This window comes from Giraffa tippelskirchi, chromosome 4 (assembly GCF_054371585.1).
Source record: "Giraffa tippelskirchi isolate mGirTip1 chromosome 4, T2T-mGirTip1v1.2.pri, whole genome shotgun sequence".
NCBI classification, from domain to species: Eukaryota; Metazoa; Chordata; class Mammalia; order Artiodactyla; family Giraffidae; genus Giraffa; species Giraffa tippelskirchi.
Window position 1 is genome coordinate 200,865,022 of NC_137278.1, and position 12,858 is coordinate 200,877,879.

A 12,858-nucleotide genomic window follows, 5' to 3' on the forward strand; every position below is an offset into this window, starting at 1 on the left:
GAAGACGGCAGGTCACGATCACGTTTCCTCACCCTGCATCTCAGTCGCACCTGCATCGCACTCTCAGCTCACTCCAGTCTGTCCCCACTGTTCTGATAATGAGATGCCCGCAGTGGAGGCCAGAGCCCTCGGTGGGCATCACAGAGGGCGTGGAGAGGCCTGGGAGGTCCTGGGGGCAATGCCTATGCCTGGCCAGCCTAGGGAGGCCTGTGTCACTTCTGCCAAGACCTGGTAGTTTCCGTGTCCCCAAACCCTGGGGACCAGCCGAGCGCATCTCCTCCTGCTCCACGCCTGCTCAGCTCTTGCTGGTTTTCTGTCTGGAACGAGCCTTCTCTGCCCTCGATCATCTCCCTCCAGCTCCTCAAGGGACTCTCCCCTCTTCTCCTTTCCACCCTGGCTGAAGCCGTAGCACTTTCTCCCTCTCAGGGGGCATTTGCTCTGCAGGACTTTGCGAGCAGGACTCTGTGTCCTTACAGTTTCATTGAGACAGAATTCACACATCGTGCAATCCACTCATTTAAAAGGCATGATTCTCAGAGTTGTGTGGCCGTCACCACAGCCAGCTTTCAATGTGTCCATCAGTCCGCAGGCCCTCCCACCACCCCATCCTGCCCTCGCCCTGGGCAGCACTGGCCGCCCCCTCACTGAGTTTGCCTTGTCTGGACGTTTCATAAAAATGGGACCGTCTAGAATGCGGCCTTCCGTGACTGGCTTCTTTCACTCTGCATAGTGTTTTCAGGGTTCGTGTGGTAGCCTGGATCAGAATTCCCTTCCTTTTCATGGGCAAATCAATCGGTACTTTTTGAATGAATACATTTTATACATTTTTATACGTTTTATACATTTAATACGTTTACGTATTAAACATTTTTATACATTTTTATACATTTAATACTTATACGTTTAATACGTTTTATACATTTCTGTTGGTTTCTTCTTAGTCTTAGAACAGTGACACATTTGAAAAGTACATGCAGCTTTGAATATTTGTGTTACATATTTTTATTCGTATTTCTTTTAGTAAGATCGACAGTACTTGTGGGTATTAAACAGTACAGAAGTATACAGAGTAAAATACAAATCATTCCATCCACTCAGACTAACCACTCTTCATAGTTCTGTGTTTCTTTGTCCATACATTTTTCTATACATAAGCCCAAACATACAGACCTCTCTCACCTCTGGTTTGACACTGAGGTCAGTGAAAAAAGTTTCGTTCTTACAAATTGCCTTGGTAAACATACCTGTGCATACATTCTTGAATTTCTTACTGGTATTTTCTGTAGAATATACTCTAGAAAGTGGAATTATTTACATAAAGTATACATGCAGTTAAATTTGGTTGAAGAGACCAAAGTGCTCCCCAGTCTATATTCTCATCAGTGGTATATATGAGGGCCCATTTCCTCAGGTCTTTACCAACGCTGATTGTTAACAATCTTTGAAGCTTTTGTTGCCAATGTGATGGGAGGGGGAAAAAAAACAGAACCCTATCTTGCTTAATTTGTTATTCTTTAATTATTCATGACAGCTGACTATCATTTAATGTGCTTATTAACCATTTACATTCCTTCTGTGAGTTTTTGGTTCATGTCCTCTGCCCATTTTTTCTATTAGATTATTAGGATTATTGTTATCACTTTCATAATATATTGATAGCAACCCTTTGTTTTATTTATTCTAAATGTTTCCCAAGCAAAAACTTGTATTTTTACTTAAATCTTTTCTGTGTCCATACAAATGTTTTAAATGTTCGACTAGCCAAATCCTCCCCCTTTTTTTTTCTTTCACAGCTTTCTTTAAAAGCACTACTCTCTATGTTAGTCAGGCTGCTATAACAAAATACCGTAAGCTGGGTGGCTTATCAGCAACAGAGGTTTGTTCCTCAATGTTCTGGAGGCTGTGGGTCCAGGATCCTGGCACACAGGCTGGTTCTACCGAGAGCTCTGCTTCAAGCTGCAGATGGCTCACTTCTCCTCGGGTTCTCACAATGGGGAGGGAGGCCGGTCTCTGAGCTCTCCACATTCACGAGGGCTCCACCCTCACATCCAAGCATCTCCAGAAGGCCCCCACCTCAGACTGTTGTCACAATGAGATGGTAATTTCAACATAAGGATCTGAGGGGACACACAGTCAGTCATCACAGCCCATAAAGAATAAGATAAAGAGCATTTATCTATCCCCCAGCCCAAGATAAGAAGCTGAAGCAGGAGCACAACCTCATAACCTCCTCTCTCACCCTGCGTGGCGGGAGAGACCTAAGCATCGCAGCCCGGGGTTCTGGCCCAGGCCACTGTGTTCACAAAGCACCCAACCCCCTTGCTTTCCCCATTTCGGAGACTTGCAGTCACGTGACACAGCCACAGCTCGGGATGCAACTGACTTCGTGCAGTTTGAACCTGGCCCTTGCCAGACGCTCGGGACCAGACAACCTGGTCTTTTTTCAACATTTAACAGAAGATCACCGGCTCTGAATCTGTCCCCGGCTTTTCGATATATTTGAAAAAGCAGCATGCTCATTCTTGGCTTAGAGCATCTAGATTCTGTCAACAGTGTAATTGAAACTTTGCTTCTTTTTGCATTTTAATCCACATGCTCTTTCTGGGTTATCTTATCTTCTTAATAAAAAACAGCAGTAAGAGTTTTGATAACAACATCTAACATTTCCCAAGCACTTTCTGTGCATCAGACATTGTGCTGTACTTTATACAAATATTAAGGCATTAAAACCACCCTGTAATATCATTGCTCCTTTTTACAGATGAGGGAACTGAGGCTCCAAGGGGTCTGGGTCATGCAGACCAGGCATTGGCAGAGCTGACCTTGAGTTCCAGGCAGCCTCACTCCAGAGTCTGTGTGTTTAACTACACCTTAAACTCAATTATCAGTCTCCTTCCTTCCCTAAAACCTGCTCTGCCTCCTGTATTTTCAGGCTCATCTGCCTTGTTCTCTGTCCTCTCACATAACCCCACGTCCCACCAGTCCAGCCTTAGGAAATTCTCCCACCCACCTGCCCCCTTTGTTCCCACCCCAACCTGTATTCCTCCTTCATTCTCCCATGGGCTTGTGACAGTGACCTCCCTGGACCTGCTCTTCCTTCCACGCACGTGACCTGCTTCAACTTCATACTATCCTCTGAGAACACGACACCGATAACATCACTATGCTGTCTTAAAGCTCTTGGGCTTCCGGTTGCTGCTGTCACCCTTGTGGTTCTCACCAGATGAAATCTGAACCCTTAGCTCTGCTTACGTAGGCTGCCTGGCCCCAGTCTGTCCCTCCAGCCTCACCTCTGCCATTCTGCACTCCATCCCCTGCCTGATGCTCAGCTGCTGGGGGAGGGGTGTGTCTCACCATCCCTAGACCCGCACCCCTCGATGGCTTTGCACGTCTGCACCTATTCTATCCGCTCGACCGCTTCTGTTTCTGACCTCCCGGATGCACTCCTGTTCAGCCTTTAGGAACATCCGGGACTCCTCTCCAAGGTGACACGGGCATCCTCCTGTCTTCCTCGCCGCGTGTTCAGGCCTCGGTCACTGCCCTTGCCTGGCTGAGTCATAGTCATCTGTGTACTTGCTTGTCTCCTGGGAGGGCTCCAGGGCAAGGGCTAAGTCTGTCGCCTTTCAGCACGGAGCACAGAGTAGGCCCTCATACACACTGGTGCACTGCATGGAGGAATGTCAGAGAGTGTTTAAACAATAGGAGATACACTTCTAAACAAGCTCGGTTTCTCTTTGGCTCAGTCAGCGGGCCTGAGGTAGGGAGTCTTGTGCACTGAGCAGGAGAAGCACATGGTGGGGGATGGGGCCCTTGCTCAGGCAAGGACCAGTGTGCAAGATCCTGTCTGATCATGCGTGAGCCCCGCTTCCTCCTGGGCCTGAGTGTGATGGCATGGCCCAGTGGGAGGACATTCCTGGAGTGAGAGCTCCAGGGTGCGATCCCAGCTCTGCAGGTCACCCCCTGGGGGCCTTGGACCAGCCTCTAACCTTCACCTTCAAGAGGAGACATTCGATACTCCTATACTTTCCTGATTGTTAATTCTGATACAGGAAGACTTCACATAGAAACTGACTCTTCATCATTTTTTTAAATTTATTTTTTAGCTTCTCTGAGCTAAAATCAACAAAATTGTAATATATTTAAGGGGTGCACCTGATGGTATGATGTACACAGACATCGTGAACGGTTCCTTCAGCCTTTTGGTCAAGTTATTAACACATCATGTCACGATTTCCTCTTTTTCTGTATGAGAACTCCTAAGACCTGCTCTCCTGGCAGATTTCAGTGTGTGACGCAGTATCATTGACGGTGGTCACCAGGTTGTACATTAGACCTCAGACCTCATTCATCTCGGAACTGAAAGTTTGTGCCTTTTTACCCCCTGCTTCCGTTTCTTATACCTCCAGCCCCTGGCAGCCACTGTTCCTCTCTCTGCTTTTCGAATTTGACTTGACATTTCTCCCTCCGGCTTCCATGTGTAGGTGATACCACGCAGTGTTTGTCTTTCTCGGTCTGGCACATTTCACTGAGCACGATGCCCTCCAGGCTCATCCACGTGTTTGCCAGCGTCCTTCCTTTGTTGATGAAGGGTAATTCTGAACTCAGTGCGAACAGGCTTGATTTATTTCACCGGAATCTGTCTCTCCTTTCAGCTTCAGAGCGAGCAGGAGAAAGGTGAGCGGGACAACGCCGAGTTGCAGGAGTTTGCCAATGCCGTCCTGCAGCAGATTGCGGATCACTGCCCCGACATCCTGGAGCAGGTGGTCAACGCCCTGGAAGAGTCATCCTGACCCCTTACGGGAGCGGCCGGCCCAGCAGCCCGAGCATTGAACCCAGAAGCCAGGAGAGGAGGAGAACGAGGAACCAGGCCCTAGGCTCCTGGCACCAGACACACTACAGACCCTGTCCCGTCTCGCTTAGTCCCTCCAGTGAGGGGCCAGCGCCATTTCTCGTCTGTCTTCTAACCTGCTTCCTTCTTCGGGTATCGTCCCTACACTAACTGTCCTGCTGTCCCAGCCAGGCAAGCAGCCGAGTCTCTGTGGAGAGCTGCCCTCTGGCCATCAGCAGTGACATTATATCGCTGGCGGCTGTGCCCTGATGGGGACACGGGGAGAGCCCCTCTCACCCATCCGTGGCATGAGGACAGAGCCTGGACGCTGCAGAGCTCGGCTTTCTGGGGAATGCTTCACTGCAGACCCAAGAGCTGCGTGTTCTGATACCAGAACAGGTGCTTTCCCCTAAAAGGGTAAAAAAAAAGTCCTAAAAAGAGTATTAACAGAAAGGAGGGGGAGAGGGACCAGGGACCTGGAGCTGACCAACTCTTCCCCTCTCCTGTCCATGCTGGTGACTGTCCACGAGGGGCATCTAGGCAGGCCTGTGGGTGGGCGCTTGAGGAACTGGCCTCCCTGCCTCCTGGTCCTTGTGCTTGTCCTCAGCCTCTGAGTGAGTCCCTCTTGCTCGGTGCATTGGATCACGTCCATCACTGAAAGAGAAGAGGGCAGTGTGGCCACGCCCGCAGCTCTGCTTCTGTAGAATGTGACCGGTCCTTTGGGTCAGGTTGGCTTCCCTGGAACGTCTCCATCTCGCCCCCGAAGAGTGCTTCTGCCTCCCCCTACCCCACCCCCACCCTCCGCTCTAGGCTCGGGCACCCCCTCCCCACCCCTCCAGCCTTCATCCTGACCCACAGCTTCTGCTGCACACAGATATCGCTCATCACACATGCACTCCTTCCCCTCTTCTGCTCAGACCGTGTTTATGAAGTGCCTGTGGTGTGCACGTGGCTGCCAGGCACCAGCCATGAAGACAGCCTCTGGGTGGGGCAGGCTTGAGGATTCTGTGAGATGCACCTGGTCCAATCTTAAGTCTTAATAGAGGGTGGCTTTTCCAGAAAAATCTTCCGCAAATCAGTGTTTCTCATTATAATGGAATTTATGGGTTTGGGGGGCAGGAGGCTGCATCAGTTACTAGCCTGTAGGATAGGATCCCATCTGATGACTCAGAATTTGGGGGTTTGTTCCCTTGAAGGAGCGTGCTGTGTAAAGGGCTGCGACGGTGGACGGTGTCTTCTCTGCACATCCATGTGCTTCTCGATGAACTTGGCCGGCTCTGTGTTGCAAATCAGAAAATTGACCCCAAAGTTGCAGATCCAGTTGAGAGTACTGACGTCTTCCCCAAGCATAGACGGTGGCAGTCATAAATATCAGGCACCGAGAAACAGACCACTTAACCCGAATCTTGCCCTTTGATCACCTTTCTAGCCAGACACCCAGCAGACGCTCACATCCTCTGATAAAGAGTTGCTGGGCTAAATGGGTTTTCTCCTTCCCCTTCCCCAGTTACTCACCCAGAGAATCCGAGGCTGCCTGTCAGGTCGTCACAGCCGTCAGTCCCGTATCTTCCCGCCAGCAGCCCATGACGGTCCCATTAACTTATATGGTCACGTCTCCAGCAGCCCCCACTCCCTGCCATAAACCAGCTTCCCCCCCTGAGAAGCTGTCGAGTGCTCCTTATCAAAGGTTTAAATGGACTCTGTTCATAAATTTCTTACTGAGATGCTTCCTGATAGCCGGGCTGGCCAGAGCGGGGTTGCCGCAGGGCTCAGTAAGTGGTGGCCGTTTGTGGTCAATTACCTCAACCCCATTTATTTATTGCACTGCCCATAAATCACGTAGAATGCCCCAGTGTTTTAGGGCTGGAGCCCTGGAATCTCACATTATCCACCACAGTGGAAGAACCAAGGTAGAAAGACCTCCTCCCTGGCCTGCAGGAGGGAGGGGCCCCGTGCAAGGAGCAGCCCGGCAGGCCCTTCTCCTGGTGGTCCCCCAGGCCCCGCCAGGTCCACCTTCCCTGTCAGATACGGTCTCTGCTTCCTGCCTATGGATACCTATAGAGTTACTCTGGGTGGACACCATCTGTCTGTCCCTGAACCAGGCAGGACTCTCCTCTGCCTCCTGGGTGGTCATCCTTGCACCTCAGTGGTTCTGGGGGCTGTTTGGTCCTGAATGAGGGTCAACTCTGGCTGAAGTTTAATAGTGAGCAAGGACCTGCCTATACCACGAGGGCAAAGTGAAGGTAATCTCCAGCATTTAGCATGTTACTGACTGTAGGTCTCTCACTGAGCCAATGTTTGCTGAAGGCGCAGTTCCCAGCACACAAGCCTTATGTCCCCTGACCTCTCCTGGCTTCGTGGTTGTACGAGGTCATGAGCTGCTCCCGAAGGTCTGTAACCTTGGAGATGCACTGCCGGCCACCTAGGATGCTCACCAAACCCTCCATCCCATCAGCACGTCTCGTTAGCCTGAGCTCCTCAAGCTCTGTCCCCAGGTAACAGTTGTCATGGGGGGCAGCGAGGAGGAGAGTGGGTAGCACCGACCTGAGGCGCAGGGCAGAAGCTTCACACGGTGCCCGTCTCCTCTTCTTGGGTCTTGCCCCTCCACCTCAGGCACTCGCCAGGCTCGTGATGAAGCGTCTGGGTTGCAGGTCTGCAAGAGTGTGGACACAGTTTGAAATGGAAAAGACATCAGGTGGGCTCTCACGTGTGAAGAAGGGAGTGGGGCTCCGCAACTCCATCTCGGCTCTGACCTTGACCGTGTACCTGACCACCTGAAGGCGGCCTGAGAGCTCCGCTCTTCCTAACTTCGTCTTAGGGACACAAGTGAAGCAGACGGGACCCACAACGCTTCCGGCGTGGACGGCGGCGGCTGGGCTCACCCTTTGTGTCCAGAAAGGTCTGTTGGGTTTTCCAGCAGCTCACCTGCCTCCTGGAGCAAGAGGAGGAGAGGAAGTCATCTCCAGGTGTTGGTGACTGCTGACCGTCAGGATTTGCTGCTGACCCAACCTGCGTGCCCTTCCCTCCCTCCGTGGACTCCACCACGTGAGCACAGGCCCAGGGCGGCCCCGGGGCCTTGGGGTAAAAAGCAAGGATGGACTTGAGCACAAGTAGCTCTTCCTCGAGTCCCCGTGGACCCTGTGTGGGCCCCCACCCCCACCCCAGCCTCATCTCCCATCAGCGGTGGAGTGTAGGGCTGTGGGGGGCGGGGGGAGGAGAGGGAGGGGCAGCTGGCCATGCAGACCCAGGCCCACCCACCACTTCCAGCCCTGACCCCTCAGCAGGGGCACAACCATCAAAGAAAGGTCTTGAGAGGAATCTGGTGATTCCTCCCCGGAAACTAAGGGAATATTTAATGTTTGTGCAAGAAGAAAACGGGAAATCCTTCTGAACAAAATGGCTGTCCTGTGCTTTTTAAGCAACTTTCCAAACTTTTTAGTGTCAAAACTGTAACCAAGTGTCTCCTGGTTTTTCCCAGCGTGTGTGGCGAGTGCTGTGACCCCCATCGTAGGTGTTTCTCCTCCAGACCCCGGGGGAGCAGTGGATTAGGGATTGATTTACGGGGAGTGGGTTCCTGTCCCACCTCACCTCCTCTTTCATTTCTCTGCTTGTCGATATTGTCCGTGTGGTTCAGAGAATCGGGGTGGTTCCATTGTGTCCATTGTTGAGACTATTAAGATATTACAGAGTAGTTGTAGAACTGAAAAATTAAAGAGCTGTGTTTCTAAAAAAATCAAATCAATATCATATTAACAAAGGAATTCAAGCTCTGGGGCAGCCAGACACCGCCTCTCTCCCTGTAAGGTGGCCGAGGTGGCAGCTGGGCTGGCTGCTGGGGAGATGCCAGGTCCAGGTCCAGGCAGACGACCACCCGCTGAGCTCGGGAGAGGCTCCTGGGGCCCGGCTTGCCTGTCCACCCTCAGGGCCTCTGCCAGAGGCTCCCAGATCCTTGACCCCGTAGCTGCCCTCACCCCGACACTGGCCCCTGCCTGGCATGCTGGGTCCCATGTGGTCATCTGAGCCTGGCGCTGGCCCCTGAGCCCCGCACCAGCCACAGAGCCTCCTCCTGCCCACTTGGTGCTATACTCTCCGGGGCCCATCCAGGATGGGCCAAGCCCCGGCCAGCCTGGAGCCTGCGGTCCTGATGGGGGGCAGGCTCAGAGCCCAGCCCCTCTGGCTTCAGTCCCTGCAGCCTTTCCCTAAAAGTTTTTGAGACCCACCCCCCCCCCCCAGGCTGCCTGTCTGGGTCCCAGCAATGGCCTGGCCAGGAAAGGAGGTGACCCCCACTGAGCCAGAGAGCCCAACCCTGGTGGGGCTGCCTTCCCCCCCACCATAGCAGTATTGCACACGCCCTGGACCCCCAGGGGCAGCCCGTGGCACTCGAGCCCAGCGCATGTGTGGGATGTAGATTGGGGTCTCCTAGGATACCCCTGCCCCCCTCCCAGCTTCAGGAGGGAGAGCCACCCCTGCTGAGGAGCTGGGGCCCCGGGCGCTGACCCTGCAGCTTGAGTCCTTTTGGCGACGGTGGTGGCCGGGTGGTGGTATCTGAGCGGGCCCACCGCCGCCGTCCACTGCACGCCGGCCTGGCGGTGTCGCTGACACGATCATGACGTTACAGAGAAACTGTGTTAGAGTCGACTTTGCCTTGATAACTATTGTAAACACTTTGTTCATTTTTCTTTTCTTTTTTATTCACAAACTAAATCCATCAGGAAATTATAAAGTTATTTAAAAATTGCGTGCTGTTTTTCTTTGAGCCTCATGCAGTCTGCTCATCCAGGTAGGATGTGTCCTCAGATGCTAGAAAGGCAGGAGAGGCCGGCGGTCCCCGTGCAGTCAGCCGCACCAGAGATCTCTGGGAAACGGGTGCTCAGGTCCCAGGAGGGCAAAGGAGTGGACAGCACCCTGGCCCTGACAGGCTGACAGTGACTCTCTGAAAAGGGGGAGCCCCTCTGGGCACCCACCTGGACTCGGGGCTGGCCGCCCCCCTTACTGTGCTTCACAGTTTGCACACCGAGCCCCGAGCCGGGGTCCCCACTTCACTCTCATTGTCCCAAAGCAGTGCCCACAGGTCTGATTCAGATGGGGCTGGAGCCACCCCGCCAATCCTGGGATAGGTGCTGACATGTATGCCCTGGACCACATGAGGTACAAAATTGGACAGAACGGGGGACGGGAACACGGGGCTGCTGAGACCATCTGCTGGGAAGATCAGCAGCTCTGGGCCTGATGTTGAGAAGTTCTTCTGGGAACTTTGTTGAGTGTTGGTTTTTTCTGCCTCACTGTGTTTCTCTGTCTCCCGTACAAGGGACTCGGCCCCCTCGCCGCCTTCCCTCCCTCTCCATACAGGTTCTGCAGCACACTGACATTGGCACACGGGCCGAACACCGCCCTTCCGCAGCCCTGCCCACGCCCGGCTCTGCCCGGCCTCACTCCCTCCAGCGGGGAAGGCCTGGAGTAGGCACAGTCTCACTGCAGGATGTGTGTTTTGCTGCATAAATGAAGTCGCCGCCACGCCCCAATGTGTCCACCACATTGATCTGTGGCATAATACTGGTCGCTGTCCCCAGGGTCTCCCATTCATCCTGCCTTGTTGCTTTTGCTGATTCGCCCCGTGGTCACCCACTCAGCTGCAGACAGAAGGACGCAGAGGCCACGAGGTGTAAGGAGAATACGTGAGAGGAGGACTTGCAGTGGAGAATTTCGTCCATGAACTTGGTTTCTTCTCTGGATCGGGAGAAGACTGCTATGATTTGGAGCCTCTTGGGCTGGCTCGAAGATGATTAGGCACTGGTTAGACCCTGAGGGAGCATTCCGAGGAAGATGGTTTGAGATCCACATGCTTTCCCAGGTGTTGGGGGAGTGTGGGAGAGGGCCCTGGACTCAGCCGCCCTTGACCTCAGCCCTGCTACATTCTCTGGATCACAGGCCACAATGGGGATAACGGGCAATTGTGTTTCTCCTGCTTGAGAGCAAAGAACTGCATTCTTGAGGCCTGCAGCTGCTCTAAGACCACCCAGCAGGTGCACCAGGAGGCGGCCCCCAGCAGGACATGGACACGGAGACCGGCTGTGAGTGTCGCTGAAGCCAGCGGGTCCTGCAGGGTCAGCTCGGGCTCCAGTTTCCTTTTCTCGTGACTTTATTCCTCAGGGCTCCTTTCGGACTTTGGCGGGAAGCCGTGGTGTCTGGGTCCCCACTCCAGAGCTGTAGGTGAGCAGTGAATGGGAGCTGGGGGCTCCATCTGGCTCTCCTTGGATTGTTGCCACAGTGTGGAGTCAGGATGAGCCGCGGCTTCAGGGGCCTCCTGACACTTCAGGAGAAAAGAGAACACGAGTAGCCACTCGGCCTCTGTCTATGGGGCCATCATGGGACGTCCCCAGCGGGCCTGACGGGCGGCCGTTCAGGAGAGGCCAGGCTGGCGTGGGGCCTGCAGGGGTGTGGGTGGCAGGATGCCCACCCTGCTGGACAGGCGGGAGCCAGGGCAGAGCAGGGCTTGGCCCATGGGAACCTCGACTGTACGCAGGAAGGTGAGGGTCCAGGAGTCAGACGACGGGATCGCCTTCTGTGCTGTGTGTCAGGCTGTGGCCTTGGGAATTCACCTGGCTTCTCTTGTCTTCAGCTTCCTCATTTTAAAACAGAGATAAGGATGCCCACTCCCACAGGTGTGGGGACATGAGGCCTAGAGAGGGGCTTTCTCCAGTGAGGGTCACCAGCCTCTTCGCCTGCCCTGTTCCAGCACCTGACCCCCTACCGGAAATTGGCTGCAGTGCCCTCACCAAGGGGCATCAGATGCCAGCAGTCACATGGCTTCTGCTTTACAGGGCAAAGCCCAGATGCCAATGTGCTGTCTCATTGGCCAGGCCGCGCCAATCTCCCAGGGAAGGGCTCCTGAATGTGAGCTTTGTCTGCCCGTCTCTTAGTCACGGTAACAAAGGACACCCGGGAGACGGGAACCCGATGCTGGATTCTTGAGCCAGGACGTCAACGCTGCAGAGTCCAGCCTGCGGCCCCCAGCGTGGACTGGAACCGGCAGACACTGCGGGGACGCTCTGACCCCGGCTCCCTGCCCAGGCCGGCGGCTGGAAAGTCCCTGAAGGCGGGTGTCTGCTCCTCCTCTGGCCCTAAATGCAGTGGTGCATACTCGGGCACATAGTGGAACCCACCAGGCACGGGAATGGGCCTGCTCTCATCAGGTCTCCCAAGAGTTTTAACTCCAGGATGGTCCCACAGCTGTGTTGCTGGACGTGCGTTAGCTGGGCATCTGCTAGAAGGTGGCCTCCCCTGCACGCCAGACCTCAGAGCCAGCCTGTGGGGCCCCGCCTGCCCCCTGCTCGGGGCCAGGGCAGCTGGGAGAGGGGTAGTCTGGGCCTGACCCTGGAGCTCGGGACCCTGCGAGGGTCTCACTGTGCAAGACCTCACCATCTGCACCCCCTGGGCTCAGGTCCTCAGGGTCGTGGGATTTCCTTCAGTGCCCCTGAGCTGACTGACGAGGCTCCTTCCTACCTCACGGCCAGGGGGCAGAGACCCCACGTCTAAGGCAGGTGCTGCTGCTTCAGAGGAATGTCTCCGTACTGAAGGCTGGATGGATGTTCTGGGAACTTGCCAGGGACGGAGATGCAACTGGTCTTTGTAAAGGCCCCTCCACTCCCCAGATTGTGTGTGCGTGTGCATGTGTGCACTCCAGGTTCACACACTCCCATACAGGCTTTGGTCCAGTGTGAGGGTCTCCCTGCGATGAAGGAAATGAGTAAAAAGCTTCAACATTTTTGTTCCCCTTGGAGGCCTGCAAAGAAGGTGTTAAGAGCACAAGATTTAAATCATAAATTTTATTAAAAGCCAAGCAGCCCAACATGTGGCTGTTGCCAACTTGGACGGTCTTTGGGGTGAAGCTGCCCTGAGCTAATCCAGAAGGAATCAGAGGGGGAAGTGGGTGGAGCCTCGGCCGGCAGGAGTAGGGAGGCCCTCACCCCGGGATCCTTCCCTCCACCCTCCCTCACGCTCCTTCTTCAACTAGTGGAGCCTCCAGCTGC

The 12,858-nt window shown here is 54.1% G+C and overlaps 1 protein-coding gene across 20 annotated transcripts in view; it reads left to right on the forward strand.

Annotated features, from left to right (window-relative positions):
- The window catches only part of ERC1 (ELKS/RAB6-interacting/CAST family member 1), a 266,710-nt gene extending 260,818 nt beyond the window's left edge, over positions 1–5,892 (forward strand). For all 20 annotated transcript variants that reach the window (XM_081594049.1, XM_081594055.1, XM_081594053.1 and 17 more), the window contains one exon: positions 4,653–5,892. In XM_081594049.1, coding sequence (XP_081450175.1) covers positions 4,653–4,790 — 138 coding nt within the window. In that variant the 3' untranslated portion in view covers positions 4,791–5,892. The remainder of the gene's footprint in view (positions 1–4,652) is intronic.
- The last annotated feature ends 6,966 nt before the right edge of the window (positions 5,893–12,858 follow it).